The sequence below is a fragment of the Monodelphis domestica genome, chromosome 4, assembly GCF_027887165.1.
Source record: "Monodelphis domestica isolate mMonDom1 chromosome 4, mMonDom1.pri, whole genome shotgun sequence".
Classification (NCBI taxonomy): domain Eukaryota; kingdom Metazoa; phylum Chordata; class Mammalia; order Didelphimorphia; family Didelphidae; genus Monodelphis; species Monodelphis domestica.
In genome coordinates, this window is record NC_077230.1 from 55,308,559 (window position 1) to 55,332,779 (window position 24,221).

A 24,221-nucleotide genomic window follows, 5' to 3' on the forward strand; every position below is an offset into this window, starting at 1 on the left:
TCACTCCAGTATCCCAATGGGGGTCATGAAGAGCCAGAAATGTCAGGAAAATGACAAAACAAGCCTGTTTTTACACAATTGCTTGCATGTTGTCTGCCCAGTTAGAGTGGGAGCTCCTTGAGAACAGGGCCTGTCTTTGACATTTCTTCATCCTCGGCGTTTTGCACAATGCATTGGCACTTAGTGGGCACTTCGTCAGTGTTTATTGACCTACTGATCAAGGAACTTGAGGCCTAATTTGGTTACTGACTTGGCCCAGGAACCTCAAAGGTGAGATTTCAACTGAGACCCTGACTCTAGTGCTCCTTTGGCACACTCTCTTCCAAGCCAACCAGTAAGTAACCTTTAGGTCGTTTTCCTATATACAGAGATGAAAATATTCAAATTATAATTACATTTTCAACCACAATTTTTCGGATTTAGGATTCTACCCTCTATAGAAGTAGTCAATGCCAACTCAACAATTAAATAGGTGAAAGAAAATACTGATCCCTGTCTTTGATAAGAAGGCAATTCCTTGCCTTTGGACAGGGATTAAGGAACCTCAGGGGCCATTATTGAAGAGATCGTGAAGATTGTTTTGGGCTTCAGAAGAGGCCCAGTTGTGGTTTTTAAAGGTCCTATCACCATGAAATCTCTTCATGCTATGGCAAAGGCCAAGAGTAGATTTAGAGTGACATTTCACTTCCTCTGCAGAATAAATGATGGACCTGTCAGAGGCTATGAAGAGGATGTTGGAACAAAAACAACTTTCCGGATATTTTACCCAGAATCTGTTTTTACAAACCCAGAGGACCACGACCCTGACTCTGTTGTCATCCTTACAGTCTTCAAATCCTATGACTTGATGTGGTTGGGGGACTTGCTGGATGGTAACACACCGGTAAGTGTGTTGTAAGGTTTTTTGGTGTTGTAAACAGTTGATTTGTTTTTTTAAAAAAGTTTTTTTGAGGCTAATTTTAATCATTTGCCTTTTTTAAAAAAAATTTAGGATATTAGTCATTTCTGGAAGAAACCAGCCTTAAACCTGATCTACAAAACTGAAAAAATCAGAATCCTAGATCCTATTATTACAAGAATAGCTGCTTATGACCTGCTTCACTTTCCTACATCTTTTCCCAAAAAGGAGGTATGTGACTTTTTCATTTATTGTTTAACAATTATTTAACAATAAATAAATATAATTATTTAATATTATTTATTACATATCACTTAAATATATAATTAATAATAATTTAACAAATCTGTTTATTCAGTATTATGTAAATATATTTAAAATAAAATAAATATTTAACATTATATAAATATATTTAGAGTAAGAATTAACACTACATATATTTATTCACTTAATAGTATTTAAATATTCTATATTTAACAATAATAAATATATTCATTCATTTAATATTATTTAAGTATATATTTAACAATAATTATTTAATAGTAAATATGTTTATTTAATGTGTAAATATATTTAAGAATGATAATTTAACAATAAACATTTACTCATTTAATATTAAGTATATATTTAACAATAATAATGTTTATTTAATGTGTAAATATATTTAAGAATGATAATTTAACAATAAAAATATTTATTTATTCAATATTATTTAAATATATATTTAACAACAATTATTTAACAATTAATATCTATTCATTTAGTATTTAAATCTTATATATTTAAGAATAATAAATATATTTATTCATTTAATAAGTTAAATCTTATATATTTTAGAATAATAATTATTTAACAATAAACATATCTATTCATTTAATATAATTTGAGTCTTATATATTTAAAAATAATAATTATTTAACAATAAATAAACATATTTATTAACAAACAAAACAAGGACCATTTTAGGGACAAAAGAAGGGCTTTGGGCAAGAGGGCTTTTAATTTATACTAGAGAAGAGTGGTCTCTCTACTGGCATTATTCTGAGAAGTATGTGAACCATAAGAAGGCTTGCATGTGGATATTTGTCACTGTGTATGGACATATATCTGGATGGGTGTACATGTGTATGTAAATGTACATGTGTGTATATGCACATATGTGTATGTATATATATATATATATATAGAGAGAGAGAGAGAGAGAGAGAGAATGCACATGATCACCTGACCAGAGAGAGAGAGAATGTACATGATCACCTGACCAGAGAGAGAGAATGCACATGATCACCTGACCACCTTGTCTAGAAGAAGCCCCCCTGACTGGCCCTTGTCTCACATCAGATGTGGAATCCTCGGTGGCCCGAGCCAGAGCTCAGCAGAAGCCTGGCCAAGCCTCCGACTCGCTAACTGATGCCTTCCCTTTCTGTCCAACCCACCTCGCTCTGTCACCCACTGGAAGCCTGCCATTCTGTGTGGCTTCCCAGATTACAATTTGTCTGCTCAATTAGAGACCTCCCTTAGAATTAATTTAGTAATTCCGATTTACTTCCAGGCTGACACTCACACAGCAATTTTTAAAAATTTATTCATCTTTTATTATTCTTTGGGCAAGCCTCCGATAATAGGAGCAAAACGATATTGCTCACAATATTTAAACACATTCTTTTGCTTAATACAAGTTGTAAACATAATAAGGTGGATGAAATATTTGGACAAAGCCATATTCCAGAACTCTGACATATCCCTTAGGCTTTGGGGTGGGATTTCCTTGCTATTTTCTCACATATACTATATCCATAGAAATAGGCATTTCTATATACAAAGAAAAATATTTCTCTATAAATATACATATCTGTAGATAGACACATGTGTACATTTACAGACACATGTACACCCGTCCAGATATATGTCCATACGCAGTGACAAATACCCACATGCGAGCCTTCTTATGGTTCACATACTTCTCAGAATAATCCCAGGAAGCTTCGCGGGTCTTCCTTTGAGTCTAGGATCAATGATTCATTCATTTTTATCTCATTCTTTCTGAATTTATAGCTTTGTAGAAGTTTTCTGGTTCTCATACTAGTGTATGTGTGCCACTTCTATGGAAGTACAAATATGCCTGTGAGAAATGAGTGATCAGCCCCACCCTCCCGATTATCAGAATGCATGATCCAAAAAGTTCGATTGTGGGGGAGTGAGGTGGCTTAATGGATAGAGCCTGGGCCTGGGTTCAGATGTGGCCTCAGACACTTAATGAGCTGTGTGACCTCAAGGCCAGTCCCTTACCCCCCATGGCCTAGTCCTTTCCAGCTACTTAGTATTGATTCTAGATAGAAGAGAAGGGTTTTTTTTTTAATAAGAAAATGAAATAATACTGGTATGAAATGAAATGAAAAATGAAAAAATACTGGTAACTATATTTTTTAAAAATAAGTTTATGTATTTAATTAATTTAGAATACTTTTCCATGTATACATGAATCATGTTCTTTCCCTCCCCTCCTCCCACCCCTCTCCCATAGTCAATGAGCAATTCCACTGGGTTTTACATGTGTCATTGATCAAGACCTATTTCCATATTATTTATGTTTGCACTAGGGTGATCTTTAGAGTCTACGTCCCCAATCATAGCCCCTTCAACCCATGTAGTCAAGCAATTGTTTTTCTTCTGTGTTTCTGCTCCCACGGTTCTTTCTGTGGATGTGGAGAGTGTAACTTTGTTTTTTGTCAGGTGGTGATTGTCACATTCAGCTCTTTAGGTTGTTTTGTTGCAAAGAACCTTCCTCCAGAAACCGTGTGTGTTTGTGGAATTGGCCTAGGGTTCTTAGTTCCCTGTACTATAATCAAGACAGAATCCTGTAAATTATCTTTGAATTTGCTAAATGTGGCTTTCAAATTTCACAAATTTTGCATAGGCTAATTGAAACACATTTTCTCAAACTAGCTAGCATTAAACAATTTATCTTGGGAACACTATCTTAAACAGTAATTAATTAGCTTATTACCCATTCAGCACTACTGACAAGGAAACACAAATCATGCTATTTCTCTAGCTCAGGAAAGTATCTTTTTTTTAATTTATTTTTAACCCTTACTTTCTGTCTTAGTATCAATTCCAAGACAGAAGAGCACTAAGAGCTAGACAACTGAGGTTAAGTGACTTGTCCAGAGTCACATAATTAGGATGTGTCTGTGTCTAAATTTGAATACAGGTCCTCCTGACTCCAGGCCTGGGGCTCTATCCACTGATGCTCCTCTTATACCTCTTCTCCAAGGCTAAGCTACCGATTGGCCCTGGAAAGTATCTTAATAAAATAGTTTTAAAAATAAATACAATTAAATAAAATATAAATGAAGTAGACAATAAATTTCAAATATTCTAGATAAGTACAATAATTGTGTATAATGCCCTCCGCCAATTAGGGTGTGTTTACTCCTTTGTGGTAAAAACGTTCCTTTCTGAAGTTAAGATTTTTCAACTCTAGGATACTTTTGAACAAAGAATGTTTCTTTGCAGGTTACAAGCCCTATGCTTTGTATCTTTTTGCTTTTAGAAACCCAAGCACCCAACAACGGGCATCATCGCCATCACACTGGCATTTTACATATGCCATGAAGTTCACTTGGCAGGCTTCAAATACAATTTTACTGATAAAAGTGGCCCTTTGCATTATTATGGGAACACAACCATGTTTATGATGAGCACGGTAAGGAAAGCCTGCATGCAGTCATCTTGGGGGATGGATTGGGAGAGAGAGGGATGGGGTTGGTGGGAGCAGGTCTTTTGCATGGCATTTGGCTGTTATTTTCAGAAGCTTTTTAAGGGTTTGGATTCTGTGCTGCCCTGTTAAAATGATAGTTCTGAAAATTCAATTATACGATATTCTCAAGATTTTGATGGTACAGGCTGGGTAGATTAGGGCAGCCTGTGCAAGTTCTGAGATCATCAGTGACAGTCACAGGCTGAACAACAACAACAAAAAAAGCCACATTAAGGGGGCACAGTGGATAGAGCCAGGAAAAGAGATGGGAGGTCCTGGGTACAAATCTGGCCTCAGACACTTCCTATTTTTGTGCCTTTGGGCAAGTCACTTCACCCCCATTTCCTGGCCCTTATCACTCTTCTGCCTTAAAACCAATACACAGCATTGATTCTAAGATGGAGGGGAAGGGTCCAAAGAAAAAAACAAAACAACACTAGATTTAGAATCCAAAGAGCTTCCTCAAATTTGATCTTAGATCTATGAATTTAGGTCATCTGACTAAAAATCCAATTTCCATTGCTGCCCCCCACTCTTCCCCAGTGCCTTCTCTCTTCCCTCCGAGATTACCTCCTTTTTACTCTGTCTGCCTCAATAGGAGCTAATCTCAGAGGGACGGATGTGCCTATCTATGTCTTGTATACAGTTACATGTGTCTCTCCCACAAGTGCCTTGAAGGCAACAGTACCACATTTCTTGTATCCCTGGCGCTTAGCGTAACATCTGGCCCATACAAAGAAAGAAATAGCTGCCTCCAACATGGTGTAGGAGGCACACAGTAGACCTGGGCTTCAAATCCTGGCTCCAATGACTACCCAGGTGACATAGGGCAAGTCAGTTAATTTCTTTGGTTCTCAGTTCTTCATCTATAGAATGAAAAGGAGATGGACAAGATTGCCTTAAAGTCCCTAAACCTTTCTAATGCTTTTTTTCATTTCAAATAAAATTATTTGCTCTTTTCAAGACCTGGACAACTTTTTTCCCCTTTGGATAATGGAAGCAAGCCATTTGGCTAGGATAAATAAATTCTATCAGAATAAATAAATGATTTTTTTAATGGGATGAATGCAAAAGGTGAGTTTGAGATGACAAGTTGTTAAAGCTATAGTAAACATGCCCTTTTGAAAAACTGTGGCTTTTTATTATTCTGTTATATACTTTGCCAAATCTGTATTGTGATGTATACTTTTAGGTTCCTTCCTTTGTATTCTGGCAGACCTGTAATTTTTGTTTTTGAATGCCAACAGTTTATAATTTTTCTTTCTCTTTCTTTATTCTTTAGAATGAATACCACAATATAACTGCAGAACAAATTTTCTTAAAGAACATCATAGAAAAAAATTTCGTTACTGACTTGACACAAGACTAACCCTAAAGACTCTCAAGATATTGATAGTTTATCAGTTTTATTTTTTTATAAAATTTGAGTTTATTTTTTAAAATATTGAGCTACTTCTGTAAAATATCTTTCAATTTTTGTATAACTGTTAGAAATGTTTAAGAACTAAGTCTGTTATTTTCTGTCTATATTTAGCAAAAGTTGCTTTCCATGAATATATTTAATTATGAAAACAATGTACAATTAAGATACTGGAGTAAATATTAGAGTATTTTGAAAACTCAGGTTTTAAATTAAAGAATCTTAACCTTAGCCTTAATTTGAAGTCTAAATTTCTTAAAGATAAAAATATTTGGGTGCACTAACAAATTCTCTTCAAATACCACAATAGAATGAATAATAATATTCTGAAAGTTATGCTGTGGAAGTAGAGTTGTTGATCCAGGATGAGATATGTCTGAATCTGGTTTGAGCAAAGAATTATAGGGTTGTATTATAGAGGTTTAAGTTTTTATCTGAAAAATTTGGTGACTTTAATTTGTAACCTCTGAACCCCTGTGTTTTGGCCAAAATTAACTTTACTTGTCTTAACTTTCTCTTTGTGTTTGCTCTCTATTGTTTTCCTCCTCTAAGCCTATCTTGACCAAGGAAGGCTATAGCAGTGAATTTCTGCCCTTGAAGTTCATTTCAGTTGATATGTCTTTAGAATGAAATAGAAATTGAGTTTTCAAAATTGGCCAAATATAAATGATAAAAATACTTGAATGAAAACTGAGCAGTTTTTTTTTTCATTCAAAGTATTATAAAAGCTACCTATAACTCTTGTCATATAAACTTTTCTTTTGAGGATTGCCTTTCTTGCAATGTTGTCTTGGATCTAGACGTATTTTCCTTCCTCTCTCCCCTCCCTTCTCCCTATTTTTCTGGAGTCTTTGATTCTTGGAAATTTCCATGCTGAAACTTTCCAGGCCCACACTACCTTCAACTGTGTTTCTTAGCCCATCTCTGGTTTCTTAATACTGTGATATCATTGATAGGAAACAAATCAAATACACTTGAGCAAGATCTCTAGCCTTCCCAATAAAACTCCTGGCTTTTATCTGTATGACTGAGCTGCCCTGATCTATGGACAACTGAACTAATTGGAATAATGACTTTGTCATAACTGGATGGGTTAGTTGTGGACCATCACTCTTATTCTTTTCTCTTGTTAGAGCCTGAAAAATCAATATCATTTTCAGTTTTCCAGCTATATATTTTTACTATCCCTGACTATCCCTCCCAAGTTTTGTACACTGAGCCTTCCTCTATATCAATTAAAAGTATAATTTTAAAAATTACAAATAAAGACCTCCTATATTCAGCAACTTAGTTTACCTCAAGGTCCCCCCAAATGCCTCCAACAGACTAAGACAATCTAAAAATCCATCCTTCACTAATTATTCATAATAAGCAAGTTGAACCCTAAAGCTACTAGTGCCTCCACTGTGTAAGACCTTTTCTTTTATGAGACTGTAAAGCTTTTTGAGCCTGGGACCAAATCTTAATTTGCCTCTGCTCAGTGATTTGCACATAGTAGCTGTTCAATAAAAGCTTGTTTGAGTTAAGAACAGTGTCAAATACATTTATCCTTATCTTAAGATTTTTATACATTCTCTAGAATCACAAGGTGTTCCTTTTAACTTTATTTTGCATTTCTATGACACAGGTCTCTAATTAGTAAATTTACTAGATTAGATCATAAATCTGAGGAAGAAACTTCATTATAAACTTTAGGTCAGTGAGGACCAGGATGAAAAAAATACAGAATGACTAAGGTATTGAGAATGACTCCACCCATTAGGAGGGTTTCCCACAATCCTCTTTTCCAACTTTAATAATTAATTTGGTATTAAGGAATCTAATGCTGTGCTGCCTTTGTCAAGCTGTTTATAATATAAACTTCCCATGCTCAACTACAGACTGGAGGAGAGTGAAATCAGGGATAATTCAATAGTGGGGCCTGGAGGGGAGCTGGGAATGAAAATCAGTTTGGAACATTTTGGTAGAAAGATTCTAGGATTGATCGTAATGATGACTAGAAGCAAAGGCACATAATCCACTTAAACAGGTTCAACAGTAGCAATGAATAATGTTAATATACTTTATAAAAACACATACAACTTCAGCAGGTGGTCCTCAACAGCTTTGTTAATCATCTATGAGTGACACCAGTAAATTCAGGGAAAAATCAGAGATTTAAAAGGTCTATAGATTATAAAAATGGGGAGAAAAATAGAAAATATCTCAGCACTGGTGAGTCTCATTGCTTACCCAATGACAAAATTACTTTTGGGAGAAAGAGGACAAGTTTTAATTCTAGAACAAAAGTAAGTGTGAATGTAGTACCAGCTTCTTCCAGTACTTCAACAAACTTGAACTCTCTTTGATTTGTTCTGTGCAGGTATAGGCAATGCGCCTGAGAAAGCTTTGAAGGGTTTCCTGGAGGGAGAAGGGAGAAGGAAAAGGGAAGGGGAGAGGGAAAACCATGGCAAGAAAAGAAATCTGGTTTCTCTAGTTCTGGTATCCCTTCATGATCGCCAAAATTTGTAGGATTTTAATAATAATCAAAAGAGAAGGAAAAGAAAAAGGGTTCTTTCAGTCAAGTGAGCAGAGCAAAGAGAGTCAGAGTCACACCTGCAGCACTTTGCCAAAAGCACAAGCTCCAAAAAAAAAAAAGAGCCTTGCAGCATGGGTCTCAGCCAAATTTAATTTCCCGAGCCTCCTTATGTAAAATGAGGACATAGCTTAAAAAGATGCTGTGAATTTAGCTCTGGTGTGGCAAATTTTCCACCTGTATTCAGGTAAGTATTGGAATTGCAAGTTAGTTAAGAGTTAGGATATGGACTTCTATATCAAGTTTTATGAAATGCATTGATGGACCTGGGAAAACCTGTTTTAAATGTCAGTTACTTTATTTCAAAAGTTAGCCAAGGATCTTATTTTTCCCTTGAAGTCACTTATCCATGGAAATCATGCATTTACTCCATGTGTCCACTAAATCTCCCTAATTTTTGGTGCAACAGGACACAAAATGTTCTCAATATTATGAAAAGACCACCAGTTTTGTTCACAAATATCTTGAGCATGATATGTACATAATTTATTAAAAACAACATAAACACATAGAATTCTATTTATACAATCTAAATTCTAGCAACATATACAAATACAGAGTGACTACAAGTCCAAGCTGAGGTAAGAAAAGTACATTCTGGCAGAATTATCACTGATCCTCAAACCATTCTCATTCCCCCCAAAATATCTCAAAGAACATTTTGCTTCCACCGTTCTCAGTGTCAAAAGAGAAAACATAATTTGGCACAAATAAAAATGAATAGGAAATGGTGCCAAAGCAGACCTAAAAATTATGCCACCTAAACAGTGGTGTCCAATTCTTAAGATTGTTGCTGTTAAAGGATTTCATCTTAAACCCAGACTAAAGACAAGGACAGAATTATCTAGATGGGTGTGTTTTCCCATAAGTTTTTAGTTCTCTCTAATGGTAACCCATATACAGAATGCACCACCTTCCTTCCAGATAATTCAGTTTCCAAATAACTTGTTTGTTCAGGCAATATAATTAATAGGGCTCAAGTTTAAATCAAAAGAATTCATTCACCTCAGTCAGAAAAGCCAAAGCACCAACACACCCTGACCATTGAACTTTTTGATTCTGTCACAGATCCTTTTTTTGAAGATATTCTTCATCAGTTCAGTAACCCATTTTTAAGTGAAAAGTGCAAACAGTGAAATGTGGACTGACCTGGATTAAATTAGGTCCTGCATAAAGAAAAGGATCCCATGTGGATTTATAGCACTGAATAGTAGAATTTACAAAATTTTGGCTTTTACCATGCTGGTTCTTAAGAGATCAAGTAATAGCTAAGTCAATGTGGTTATGTCAAACAATTTGACCAACATTTAGTATTCTAGTCCACCAGTAGTTATTAGATTCTATGTCTATAATCAAATTCACACAGTCTCAGTCTTCATGGAAAAGTGACAAAATTCAAACAAAACATTAAGTAATTAAAACTTATAAGTAAACATATTGAATAAGAAATCCAAAAGGTGGCTGGCCAAAAATGGTTCTGTGTGTTCACATTTTCAGTTGCTGCTTGATTGTCTCAAAGGCACATATAGATGTAGACATAACACATAACAGATAAGGGAAAATTCATCTGATTTTAAATTATCTAAATGTACCTCTACTACCTTAAGTTGTGGATCAAGCTCAGCTCTTGCAGTAACAACCAAAACACAATACAAAAAGTGTTTAGATACCCCAAAGAGACATTAATTACCTCATAGTTACTTTGAGGACAGCAAACTGGAAAATGTGAAACAAATCTTTAAAAAATTTTCAATAAGTCAAGTCTTAAAATCTAAAATATAAAAACACGGTTCTTTTGTTTCCCTGTATGCTCTCAGAGAAATAAAACAAAACAAAAATCATATGTGTTATCTCATTACAATGAGGAAAAGTACCAAGGAAACCACTGACCAGTTTAATAATTCAACATGTATCCCTAAAAGGTTCTACTAGGTGCACAGTTCTAGAAATGAATCTCTCCTTTATATCTATGACAAAAAGGACTAAGTAGTGGTGCATTCATTTTTTCTGCCTAAAAAGGGCTGACTTAATTCAGTCACATTTAGACATATTTATATTGATGTTTACCAACATCTGTGCTTTGTACTCGAAATATGCCCAAGTTCTATTTTGGTATCTCAAGTTAAAAATAAATAAATTTTACCTTATGCTTTTGCTATGACAACAATAATTTAATTAAAGCTAAAAAATGAAGGTAGAGAAGATAAGAAAGTAAACTTTTAATTCAAGAACAAGTGTAATATGTTTCCTTTTTGGTCTGAACCTTTGATTTCATCTGTATAGGTGGGTAAGGAAACTCTCTGACACCAATGAGATGGAAACTGCTTTGTACCTTATAAGTCTTGGCATTCACTGGAGCCAGGGAGCTGTCATGGAACAAAAATGTTAAGAGACTTGTTTAGGGTCACACAGCCAGTGTGTCAGAGGCAGGACTGAAACCCAGACCCTCCTAGTCTCAAGGAATCATTTATTCAGTAGGCCAGGCTGCCTTAAAACAAAACTTGTGGTAACCACAATCTTACTGCTCAAATATTTGGAAACTTACCCCCGAAAGCTGAGCAACTTCACTAGTCAGGTTCTGCTGACCTGATAGGATGACTCTGATGAGGTGAAAGCAACATCTTTTAAAGCCAAAAGCTGAATCGCAAAGCCAGGCTCACACAAAAGAGAATGAGACAGAAGGTGAGAGAGAAAGAAATGGGGCTGCCTTCTACTTTTACCAAGTCATTCAGCTAGTCAGATGAACAAAAACATTGGAAGGACTCCTCGTCTGGGCCAGAAACAAAACTTAAAGATGACTTCTGTTGTCCCCAGCCAGTCTGAGCCTTGGCTTCAAGTAAAGAACATGTGCTACAAGGGGAGGAAATAGCATAACTATTCAGATAAATTTTTATCGGATTAGCTGTGGCACACAATTCTATAAAGAGATATACAGAGTCCCAAAGGTCCAAGAACAGTTCCAAGCTATTTCAAGATGCCAAACACCTTAGAAGTGCACTCAGACTTCTGGGACACCCCACATCTCCCATGGTAAGTTATCCTGAAACTTCCCTTCATGTTGCAGCAGGGCAGGAAGGGCCTGGAAAGTGTTGTATTTGTTAGAGGGTGCTATAGAATGTCATATTCTACATTAAAAAAATCAGTTTAGAATCATTAACCAAACTGAAAAAAAAATACTCTAGGAGAGATGATTGATGCGCCATAGTCCTAAAAATGCACCTTTTCACCAGATGACTTAAAACGTATTATTTCCAAGTGGTGGTCTGTGTGGAGGTATTTCATTCTGATGACAACTATCAGCTGGGGTCCTACAAGCTCTCGTCACAGCTTTCATTCTTCTTCTGACACGCTGCGCAGGTTCACTTACACACACTTTGGAGCCACTGAAAATACAAGTGGGGGGAAGAGCTGCTGCCCAGGCAGAGCCCGTAGCATATGCAAGGAGACTGACAACTAAGGTTTGGGGCCAAACGAAGGAGGGGGGGAGTACCTGGCAAGTGTGAGCAAGGGCGATAAATTCTATCATTGGCCATGAAGTTTTTAAAGCTGTCGATTCTTTATCTCACTAAAGATTTTGATCTACCGGATAGCAACTACGAGCAATTTGTAGGTAGGACAGGTTTACACCTTAAAAAATAAACACAAAAAATGATACGGTGGGTACGAGAAAGAAGATCAATCCACCTCTGCGTGGGGAGCTTCAGAACTTCAAGCCATTCCCTGTAACGGTACCATTAGCAATTGCTAGTAAGACTTTAAGGTCATTAAAGTACTGCAGCATCAGTAATAAATATTTCATCTCAGTGATTTTTCAACTCTTTGAAGTGCATCGAAGGAGCTCTCATGACATAAAGAATATCGTGTTTTACAGTAGTAACAAAACAAGGACATGACATCACGAATAGGGAAGCCGCTGTTGTGGCCTGTATAAAACCTTCCAAGCAAAATGGCCAGATGAGTAGTTTCCTGTACCTCAGTTTCAGTATTTCCCCTCAATCATCTCAGGGACAGATACGGATAAGACTTTTTCATATATTATCATGACTAGTACAAAAAATTCCATGTGCTTTAAAAACGACGCTTTGGGAAAGGGGCATCCGCTTCAAAGGACTTCTTTAAACATGTCCCCTTCCCCTTCCCTCCCTGCCCCTGACACTTCCCCTTTGCTTCCGGCCGTGTGAAGAGTGCCCTGGGGTACCTGGTACATCGTTTCGTCCGGGGCACTCAGGCCTGGTTTCCCTCCTTTGGGCGTGTCGTACTCTGCCCGGGCCACAGGGCCGCTGTCAGTGCGAGAGAGGCTGTTGTAAGTCCCCACTAAAGGCGGGGCTTTGTTCCCCGGAGCCTTGAAGGTGGACGTAGAGGGGGCTGCGCCCGAGGCTGCGGGGTGTGCCGACATGTCCATGACTATCGGTGTGGCGTACTCGGGCCCCGTAATGGGCAGCGGCTCCGCATAGGCGTGGTACACTTCTGGCACCGGAGCATTGTAAGGATCGAGGTCTGCGTAGCCCGCTTCTTTTCCTTCTTCTGGCTTGAAGGTTGATCTCTGATGGAGCGTCCCGATGCCTCCCACCAATGGCTGCGCGTACTCTGCGGGATGGCAGAAAACAAAGCAGACTTGGTCATTCAGGCACCGTCCCCAAAGCGCCGGGCCGCCCAGAAAGCGCCGTGCTCTCCAGCCTTCCCTGCGGCCACCTTCTACCCAGTGAAGTCTTTCCACAGAGCATCGGGCACCTGGGGAGAATCTCGGGAGAGGGCAATGGCACTGGGGGCCGGACTGTCCTCTCAAAGCCTGGGCGGAGCATTCGGAAGGAGCTCTGGCCGCAATGCGGACGCCTGGCCCGGGCAGAGGAGAAACCGATATTGAGGAACAGACTGCATCAGCCAGTGTAAAAGACGGACACACTCATATGACATCTCTCTGTGTCTCTCCCTCACTCCCCCCTCCCCCCGTCTCTCTCCTGTGTCTGTCTCTCTCCCCCTCTCCTTCTCTCTACTCCTCTATTTCTCTCCCTGTCTCTATCTGCCTCTCTCCCTCCTTCTCTCACCTCCCCCCCCAAACCCTTACCCTGCCTTAGAATCAATACTAACTATTGGTTTCAAGGCAGAAGGCTGGTAAAGGCTAGGCAATAGGGGTCAAGCGACTTGCCCAGGGTCACACAGCTGGGAAGTACCTGAGGCCACATTTGAACCCAGGACCTCCTGTCTCTGGGCCTGGCTCTCCCTCTACTGAGTCACCTAGCTATCCCACATCATTCTCTTGAGTCTCAAACTTTCCGGTCTGACAAGGGAGGCTGTTTTGGTTCCTCTCAATTCTGTATTTCTATAATGCTATGATGCTTTATTAGAACAAGATTAGGTTCCACCAATAAGCATATAGTTTGTTTTTTCTTTCTTTTTTGGAATACTTAACATTTCAAATGGCTGTCATTTTAATAAGCATAAATATTTGGGGGGCCCAGAAGAAACCCTAGAGATCAAATAGTCCAACTCCCTCATTTTACAAATAAATATACTGAGGCACAGAGATGTGAAATGAATTATCTAAGGCCACAGAGAGCCAGAAGTACCCAAGGTTAATGAGCCAGGACCTGAAACCAGGTCCTATGACCCCAAATTCAATGCGTCTGAATGGGTACTTTTTTATGGATGAACTAAGTCTAACAAGCAATTTACTCAGGGTCATGGATTTCATAGACAAAGGCAGAACTACATATGAAGTCTCTTCGGCCTTACCATCTTCAACTCTTGTTCCTTGAATGGAAGGAACAAGATATTCAAGTATCCAACCTCCCTACTTGAAAGATTAAAATGCCGTTATGCTCCATTACTACTTCACCTATGCTTGTTTCTGGAAAACGTGATCTTTCGGTAAAAGGGCCCTAGGGAAAAGCTGGGGTCATGGAATTAGCATGCGGTGCTAAATGTGGGCAATGAACCCCATAGCAGTAGAGCTGGACTGTAGTATTACAGGTGGACCTTGTTATAAAGTACTCGTTATTTACTGCAACATGTGAGACAGGCTTTGCCCAGACATCCTTCCAAGGCGTTACCTGCAGTTTCAGTCTGGAGCACGGATGTGACTTCTCTTGGTCTCAAGTGACTAACTTCGCTGCTGCTATAGCGAACAGGAGTTTCCTCGTGTTCCAGTGATTTGGCTGGGAAAAACTGCTTCATTCCTTTCCACCAACCTTCATTAGGGTGTCAAGCAAGAAGGAGCATGATGCAAAAATGTTTCTCTCTCATGCAAATGGCTTAAATATTACTATAAGCAAGCCCTTCTCACAAGCAGCATGATCGTGGCTTTTAGAGGCCTGCGGGATGGCTACTGGGAGTAATGATAGAAAAAAGAACAGTAACAACTGCGATAGTCACTAGAACTTCAGCATATCATGGTTGCACTCAAGCTTAAAAAAAGCCTTCCAAGATGAGGATGGGCGCATTCTTCACGAAAAGCACATACCGAGCAAACAAGTTGTCACCATTATTTAATGTATTGCCCAATCAACACTTCCCTTTTAAAAGTGTCACTTCAGAGCATCTGCCTAAAGCACGTTAAAATACAAAGTTTCAAGTTAGAAGAGTCTATGTGAGGTTTCTCCTAAAAGCTTTAAATTGGGAACTGTGTGCACACACACATAGTACACACACATGTATCTAGGGAGAGGCACAAAACATCTGGAGGTAAAAACTTTTATCTTCCTAAAATTTCACCTACTCTAAGGTGACCTAAACAGTCTAAAAAAAAAAAAATTTTTTTTAACCCTTACCTTCCGTCTTGGAATCAATACTGTGTATTGGCTCCAAGGCAAAAGAGTGGTCAGGGTTAGGCAATGGGGGTCAAGTGACTTTCCCAGGGTCACCCAGCTGTCTGTATCTGTGGCCAGATTTGAACCTAGGACCTCCCACCTCTGGGCCTGGCTGAGCCATCCAGCTGCCCCTTTGACCTAAACAGTCTTAACAAACACTAAACAAATAACACAGGACTGGGACTATGTAGCAGTATAAAGTAGAAAGAGCCTCAAATGGGTCAGTGGGGACTTTCCTGAAAGAGCACTAGCTTTGGTGCTGCCACTGACAACCTATATGATCCTGAACAACTCATGTTACCATTTTGGGCCTTGGTTCACACATCTATAAAAGGAGGACACTGCACATAGATTCAAGGTGTTGGGCTATAAGGGGTCCACAAAATTCCACAATGGTACTACATGAAACATAATTGGGAGTGCTTAACAAAATAAAAATACAGCCTGAACCACATCAATTTGGGGTCTTCTAAGTTAATATGCGCTAGCAGGGATCCATCTCTTTGAGTCTGACACCACTGAACAAGATCATCTCCAAAGGTTCTTTCTGGTTCTAATCCAGTAAAAATGCTTCTGACTCAACCTGGGCTTTGGTTCTAATTCTGCTTCTTTTAATATTTGGGAAAATCAATTATTTTCTGACTCTCATTTTCCTTATTAGCAAAATGTTACTTATTTGAATAACTAACTCCACTTAATGACTATGTGCTAGGATGTGTGCATATAAATATAACCTGGGGAGGAGACACTAAAGCCTGGGCGTTCAGGAAGGATCTCTCGTAGGAGGGAGGTGATACTACAGATGGGTAACGAAAAGATTATAAGAGAGAAAGATTGAAGACCTTTATAACAGTCTCTGCAAATGTATGGAGGTGAGAGACAGGATAGTATGTAAAGGGAACAACAAGTAGCATAGCTTGGAGGGACTGTGTGTAAGGGAGAAGTGGAAGAAGTCTGGAACGTTAAGAGGACATCAGATTGTAAAGAGCTTTACACTGATGAATAGAGGAGTTTGTGTCTGATCCTAGAAAGAGAGCACTTCTGGAGCAGGGAAATGATATGGTTGGACCTAAATTTCAGGAGTATCATCACTGCAGCTTGTAGAACAGACTGAAGAAGATAAATACTGGAAAAAGATAGACCAAACATGAGACAAGTGTGAATCTGGCTATGAGAGTGATGAAAAGGAAAAGGAGATAAGATATAAGAAATATCAAGGTAAAATCAACAAGAGGGTGCAGTAAATAGTGTCAGGTCTGGAGTCAGGAAGATCCACCTTCTTCAGTTCAAGTGTGGCCTCAGACATTCACTAACTATGTGACCTTGGGCAAGTCACTTAACCTTGTTTGCCTCCATTTCTATCTGTAAAATGAGCTGGAGAAGGAAATGGCAAACCATTTCAGCATCTTTGTCAAGAAAACTCCAAAAATAGGGTCAAACATGACTGAGGAGTGAAACATAACTGAAAAATGAACAGGAACAACAACAAAATAAACAATATGTAGCAACTGGTTGAACATAGGATTGATAGGGAGTGAAAGATTAAATATGATTCTGAGATACCCAAGGGAACTGAAAGAAATCACAAGAGACAATGTAGATGGGGCAGCAAGGTAGCTCGATAAAGCACCAGACTGGGAGTCACGAAGATTCATCTTCCTGGGTTCAAATGTGGCCTCAGACACTTCCCAGCTGTGTGACCCTGGGAAAGTCACTTAAACCTCCTTTTCCTAGCCCTTACCACTCATATGCCTTGGAACCAATATCTTGTATTGGTTCTAAAATAGAAGGGAAGAGTTGAGAGAGACAGACAGAGACAGAGGAAAAGAAAGCATATTCTAGAAGAGGGTCAACAATGCAGTTACTTATGACATAAGAAAGAGCATTTTTAGTCAAATAAGGGGGGTTGGAAGCTAGATTGCAAGTGTCTGAGAAATGTAAAGAAAGAAATTATGATAAAAGCGAAGATATAAAGATATAGGTATAGATAGCTTTTTTTTTTTAGAAGTTTGGCTGTGAATGGGAGGAGAGATGTAAAGCATTAGCTTGAGGGAAGGGAAGGATGAGGAATTAAAAAAAAAATAAGGACATCTGAGCCTGTTTGTAGGCAGGAGGAAAGAAGTTAATGGAATTGAGGGAGACCGGTCAAGTAGGAGGGCTAAATCTCCCAGTGGAGATGGGAGCATAAGAAATAAAGAACACGATTTGAGAAGTGGCCGTGCTAGGGAGAAGAGACTTGACTAGAACAGAGGAAAAGAGAATGGAGAGTGGTGGGGGGTGATGAAGGGATTTAACTTATAGAATTGGGGAGGGAGTAATGAAGTTGGGATGGAGAGCCTCTATTTGGGGGGTTAAGGATGAGGTAAAGCCCATTGTGAGAGGAAGGGAAATAGGTGATGTAGAGGTGTGCTGGTGATGGAGGCTCACTGAGAAGGGCAGAAGCTGCAGGGACTGCAACAAGAGAGTTCACCAGGGAAAAGTTAAAGCATTTAGGGGCAACAGTGAGGACCAATCCGTTGGAATCACAGTGTGACTTTGGGATCCTTGCATCACAAAGAACAATCAACAATCTTTAATAAATATGCCAATATTCTTCTTAGGCAATTCCCAAATTGTAAATAGGTTGTATTCTAAATATTTATTTAGATTTGTTGAAAAGGGTGGTCTGGGGGCCCTGGAGTTGCCAAGAGGTTTTCAGGGGGTATATAAGATCAAACTGTTTTCATAATAACACTAAGATGTTTTAATATCTAAGACAATAAATAGCAAGAGATATAATCCACAAAAGCAGATCTTTGGGGAGCCTTCAATAATTTTTAAGAACATAAAGGTGTCTTGAGACCAAAAAGTTTGAGAGCCACTGTTTGATTTTCTTGTTCTAAAATATGATGGCTGCTTCTCCCTAAGAACAGTAGTGGAAACGGGTAGTGGAAAATGAAGGTAAACTACTGTAATTTGCTTTGGTAGCTGAATCACAGAAAAGTTAATGACAAAAAAGCTTTATTTACTGTTTTGTAAAGTTGTAAATCCTTTACTTTTTGCACCATAATGGAGACATTTCACAGATGAGAGTAATCAAATTTCTTCAAGGGAGTCAAACTCCTAAGAAATTATACCAGATCAAATGTTCGAGATAAAAAAGAACAAGAAAAGCACTACATTCTACTTCTTTATATATTACTTAGGGGGGGGAAGCAGTAGTAGGAAAATAGGAAAATAAAAAGGCAGAGAGAAGTACCATTGGCCACAGCTGAGTCCTAGAGTCAAACTAAGCTAAAGACAAATTCTGCTGTTTATATAACAGACTAAGGACAAGGGTTTGTTCTTAGCCCAGGTTCAGAAGACATGCATGTTTTATACTAATTATGTGAGAGCTGCAAATAAAGTCTTTATTTACCTGCACGATCCCAATACGGTAAGTCATATGTTCCTTCTGTTTTTTTCTTTCTGGAAAGACACACACACACACACACCCCTCCAGAAGTTAACACAAATATTAAATTTATTCCCAAGACACTTCTGGAACTACAACAGGAACAAAAAAGTTAATTATTAAGCCTACAAAATTCCACTTGAAATGCTGCCCAAGTAAGCTTTCTGCCATGATGATAGCTAAACTGCATTTTGGAACCTCAATAAATATTAAGTAACAAGCCTTCAAAGAGAAGACGCAGTGTGCTCCCTTTTACTTTCCTCTCCCCAAATCCCACTTTTCCTTCCTTGAAAGCATTGACCTAAAAAAAATTCAAGGAATGAAAATGAGCAAATTAGAGGCCAAGAAAATGAGGGAGTAAATAAGAACAGTTTTTTCTTGTCACATTGTACACAGTTTAATGTGGACAGAAAGGAGAAAAGTGTTAGAATTTGGCTTTATTTCTTGGGAAGAGGAAGGCATAGTACATCTTTATTTGTTGTCATAAATTGTTTATAAAAACATAAAATAATATCAGTGCCTCTCTTTTGCTTCTGATTCTCCTATGCCTGGTTCAATTTGACAAATGTTTTTCCTATTAACCAATGCTCTAAAAAATAGTGTGTCATTCATTTTTATGTGTTTGGATTCAGAATTTTACCTATAATTTTCTTTAATCCAGAGGCTTGGAGACATCTTTAAGCATTTTCTTGCTCCTGGGTTTTAATTAATATCATATGCTCCCCTCCAATTTATCTTTGTAAAGAGTAGGCAGAACACATTATTATATTTTTATAGATAAGGATGTTACATCTTCAAAATCATTTAATACTAGATATTCCTAAGTTAAGTCCATTCAAATACAAGTTCTGTTACATGACATTTCCTTCCATTATAATAATTCTAGGGAGCTTTAAACTTTCTATCTCTAATATTGCCTTCCTTAGTAAGTCTATATTTATTTAAAGTGTAATATATTCATGATTTCAAACCAAGGGATGTTGGATACAACAGGTTCAGTGATGATTGATATATGACTAACGAACAATTTGGTGACAGGATAATAAAATGCTACTTTTATGCGAAAACAAAAGCTGTCTTCCACTACTGAATAGATTTTTTTCTCTTAGCATTTTGTGGCTAAAGCAAATCTTTGCAATACAGTGAGAAGAGTGTGAGACTTAGAGTCAAAAACAACTGAGATAAATGGCCAGTATCTATACTGATATCTATGAATCAAATATTTATGTTACCTGTTTCTCCAATGCCAACCACAAACCAAGATAAGGATAAGGGTAGTGAGGACCATGACCAGAACAGGGACTAGGACAGCAGCCAATGCTACATCTGAAATTTATTTAAAAAATAGTAACAATTTATACAAAATAAACATTACATCTGTTAACATTTCCACACATGATTCAATATTCATTCTAATATGATTTCTAAGTAGGAAAACTTTATTTTACCTTCTACAAACAGTTCTGAAATCTGTAGAATTTGTTGTCCACAGAAAATAACTTTAATAATAATTAATAATGGAGGTAGATTGTAACCTACAAGCTCCCTATAAGCTAATAGTATAATGAAGTAGCCCAAAAATATGATGAATTTTAGGTTGTTATCAAGGAATGTACACTGCCTAGAATAAGCTAGTTTTAATAATCCCATGACTAACAGTGTCACAAGAGTGGAACAGATCAGATATACAATATATAGAAGGACATGAGCACAATAAAATAAGAGTTTGATCTTCCCAAAGATTCCAGCACTTGGTCCAAGAACTTACCATATGACAAAAACTCTTGAGAAAACTGTAAAGAAGATAGACAGACACCATGCATATACCAACATTTCACACCTTAGCCTAATATAAGCTCAAAATGAGTATGGGATTTAAACATAAAGAATGATATTATAAGGCAATTAATGGAACATAGAAGTTACCTATCAGAGTTATAGAGAGGGGGAAAGTTTATGACCAAACAAGAGATACAATGTTTTGTAGGAACTAATATTGATTACAGATAATTAAAAAGCTTTAGCAAAAATAAAACCAGATAAAATTAGAAAAAAAGTAGGAAACTGGGGGGAAAATCTTTGCAGTGAGTTTGGTACAGTTCTCATTCCTAAAATATATAGAGAATTGAGTCAAATTTACAATAATAAGATACATTCCCCAATTTAAAAATAGTCAAAAGATATGAATAGGCAGCTTTAAGAGGAAGAAATCAAAACTATTAATAGCTAAATGGAAAAAATGCTCTAAATCACTAATTAGAAAAATACAAATTTAAAAACTTGAGGTAACTTCTTCCAACCATCAGATTGGCTAAGATGATAAAAAAGAAAAAAGACAAATGTTGGAGAAGATGTGAGAAAACAGATATAATAATGCACCATAGGCTCAACTGTGAAGTAGTCCAACCATCCTAGAAAATAATTTGGAACTATCCCAAAAAATGTTATTTAATTATGCACACCTTTTGACACAATGAGACACTTATAAGTCTGTGATTAAAAAAGAGGAAAAGGATCCATAAGGTCAAAATATTTAGTCATTCTTTCTGTGGTGGGAAGAACTGGAAAGTGATGAAATGTCCATCAACTAGGGAACTACAGAATGAGTTATGGTATATGAATCCAATGGAAAGGATGAAGAGGAAGGTTTCAAAACAACTCATGAAGTTTTTGAGTGACTTGATGCAGAGTGAAGACCAGAAGAATAATTTATACAATAACAAAATATCATTAATATGATTGACTTTGAAAGACTTTATTCTGATTAAAACTATGACCAATCACAACTCCAAAGGACACTATTTCTGGAACTGTGAACTAGTTTAGTCATTCTGGAAAGCAATATGGAACTATGCCCAAAAAGTTACTAAACTTTGCATACCCTTTGACCTAGCAATATCGCTATTATGTCAATACCTCAAAGAGATCAAAAGAAGAAAAAGACCCACAAGTCCTTAAAAAAATTTATTTGTATAGCATATATTTAGAACAACTTTTGTGGCTGAACAAGTTATGGTATATGAATGTGATGGAATACTACTCCTGTGCTATAAAAAATTATGATAGGGATGGTTTTATAAAAACCTGAAAAGACTTATGAGGTAATGCAAAATGAAATGAGAACAGTAAGAATAAATAAATGTTAAGAGAGACAACTCTAAAGGCCCTGGGAAAATTGCTTGTATATTTAGTCATAGGAATAGTGGATTTGGAGTGGGAGATTGAGAATTTTTTCTTTTTAGATATAGTTAATGTAGTAATTTGCTTTGCATGACTATACATATTAGTAAAATATTTCATTTTTCTTGCTTTCTTAAGGGTAGGGGTTGAGGAGGTGGGAGGGAGAGAATTCAGATGTGCAAATATGATGAAATTTAATTTTAAAGACAAACAATTTTTAAACTACCTCTCTAAAACAAGATGTGAATGTGGAAAAAATAATACCAAAGCCAATGGCCTCCTTTTTCTTTTTATGTGAGGACCATAAAAATGCCCTATGCCTTTTTTCAAACAGCAAAAACCTGCCTAGTCTCTATTCCACACTGAGGAAAAAAAGAGAGAGAACCCGTTACTAACACATAAAATAAAACAATACTAAAGCAAAACAAATTTATGTACAGGCCATGTTGAAAAAAACGTATCACTCTGTACCAAGTCTGTCACGTCTGGGTCAAGAAATGCATAGTTAAGTCCTCATTATCTTTAATCCTCTGGAATCCTATTGAGTTACAATGATCAGAGTTCCTAATTCTTTCAAAGTCGTTTGTCTTTGGCATGTTGTCATTCTATATCTTGCTCTTCTGATTCTATTCATTTCACTCTGAGTCAGAGGGGATAGATATCACTTCCTCATATCTGAATGTAAGCAGTTCATCCTTGATTGTTGATTCATGTTTCTCTTAACTTCTTTATTTAAATTTCAAAGTTTCTACATGGCTCTAGTCTTTTCTTTAGAAAGGGTTGGAAGTCCTTTATTTTATCAGAACCATTTCCCGCCCCCCCCCCCACCTAAATTCTCTGCTCCTTTATAGTAGCAGTTGCTAAGTCATGTATGGTTCTGACAATAACTCCTTGGTAAATTAATTCTTTCTTTCTGGATGCTTACAGTAATTTTTCTTTGACCTGGACATCAAATATAATGTTTCTGGAAGTTTTCATTTGGATGTTTCTTTTAGGAAGTGACTTGTGGATAAGATTTTGACCTCTGGTTCTAAAAGATGTGGGCAGTTTTCTTTAAAGATTTCTTGAAACTGATGCTTAGACTCTTTGTTTTGGTCATGTCATTCAGGTAGTTTAATGATTTTTAAGTTTTTTTCCCTTCTAGATCTTGTTTTCTAATACTCTTGTTTTTGCTATGAAGCATGTTACATTTTCTTCTATTTTTTCAGTTTTACTTTAACTTATATTTGGCCCATTCTCATTTTCACGGAGTTCTGTGGTTGGGTAAGTTTTTATACCTCTTGGGCCATGTTGTTAATTCCCTTTCTAATTCTTTTTCTCACAGCTCATTTCTTTTCCATTTTTTTTTGCCTAAGTTTGTGGCAGCAAGTTTATAGATGTTATTGTAGCATTTCTAAAAGGAAAAAAAAAACACTCATTTGGAGTCAGAAAGACCTAAGTTCAAATACTGATTCAAACACTTAACAGATATTAAGCCCGTTTTTTTATCATTTGAAAAATGGAGATAATATTTATACTACCACCCTGAAGAGTTTAGAGAAGGGAAATGCTTTTTAAAACTCAAAGCATTATATGTGTGATAATATTCTTACTGCTTTCTTGCAAAAGTGAAACCATTATATATATATGCATATATATAATGGTTTCCTCATATAATTGGTAAAAAACTTCACAGAAATGAAACTCAGGCTAGAACCTGCAGTATAGATAGGATTTGGACAGGTGCCTATGGTAATTTTAGGCAGATATAAGAAACCTTCTCATTGGGATAAGAAAGCTGCTTCCATTGACTCTATAGAATTAATTTAAGGAGCTTCACAGGGTAGGAAGAATTGTTATAAATTGACTATTCTCTGCTTTTTGATGATGCTTGAAAAGCAGTATGACCAAATCTAAGGAAAATAAAAAAGACTTAGCATATTTAACAATTATAATTAGATAGGATTATACTTTCTGATTTGTTACTGTCCATACCATCAAGGTAGGGAAGTGTTTTATAAATCTAGGGAAAACTGAACTAATAGAGGAGAGGACTGATGGGCTATAGATGGGAAACATGATCTCTCACCCAGAGATCTTGCTGGAAGAGTTGAACCCAACTGAGATTAGGGCTGTTAGGAAAGGAAATAGGAGTCGAAGTGAAGAT

General features: G+C 37.1%; 2 protein-coding genes across 12 annotated transcripts in view; one reads left to right on the forward strand and one right to left on the reverse strand.

Moving 5' to 3' along the window:
• Nucleotides 1-6,312, forward strand: part of ST3GAL6 (ST3 beta-galactoside alpha-2,3-sialyltransferase 6) — an 86,104-nt gene extending 79,792 nt beyond the window's left edge. For all 8 annotated transcript variants that reach the window (XM_007493597.3, XM_007493599.3, XM_007493595.3 and 5 more), the window contains 4 exons: nucleotides 697-883; nucleotides 992-1,129; nucleotides 4,455-4,607; nucleotides 5,944-6,312. In XM_007493597.3, coding sequence (XP_007493659.1) covers nucleotides 697-883; nucleotides 992-1,129; nucleotides 4,455-4,607; nucleotides 5,944-6,030 — 565 coding nt within the window. In that variant the 3' untranslated portion in view covers nucleotides 6,031-6,312. The remainder of the gene's footprint in view (nucleotides 1-696; nucleotides 884-991; nucleotides 1,130-4,454; nucleotides 4,608-5,943) is intronic.
• A 2,808-nt stretch (nucleotides 6,313-9,120) lies between these two features.
• Nucleotides 9,121-24,221, reverse strand: part of DCBLD2 (discoidin, CUB and LCCL domain containing 2) — a 95,135-nt gene continuing 80,034 nt past the window's right edge. For 3 of the 4 annotated variants that reach the window (XM_001371195.3, XM_056793376.1, XM_056793375.1), the window contains 4 exons: nucleotides 20,128-20,221; nucleotides 18,860-18,909; nucleotides 14,707-14,844; nucleotides 9,121-13,243 (listed from right to left, as the gene is read on the reverse strand). In XM_001371195.3, coding sequence (XP_001371232.1) covers nucleotides 12,759-13,243; nucleotides 14,707-14,844; nucleotides 18,860-18,909; nucleotides 20,128-20,221 — 767 coding nt within the window. In that variant the 3' untranslated portion in view covers nucleotides 9,121-12,758. The remainder of the gene's footprint in view (nucleotides 13,244-14,706; nucleotides 14,845-18,859; nucleotides 18,910-20,127; nucleotides 20,222-24,221) is intronic. The other variant, XM_056793374.1, reaches the window with a different exon arrangement.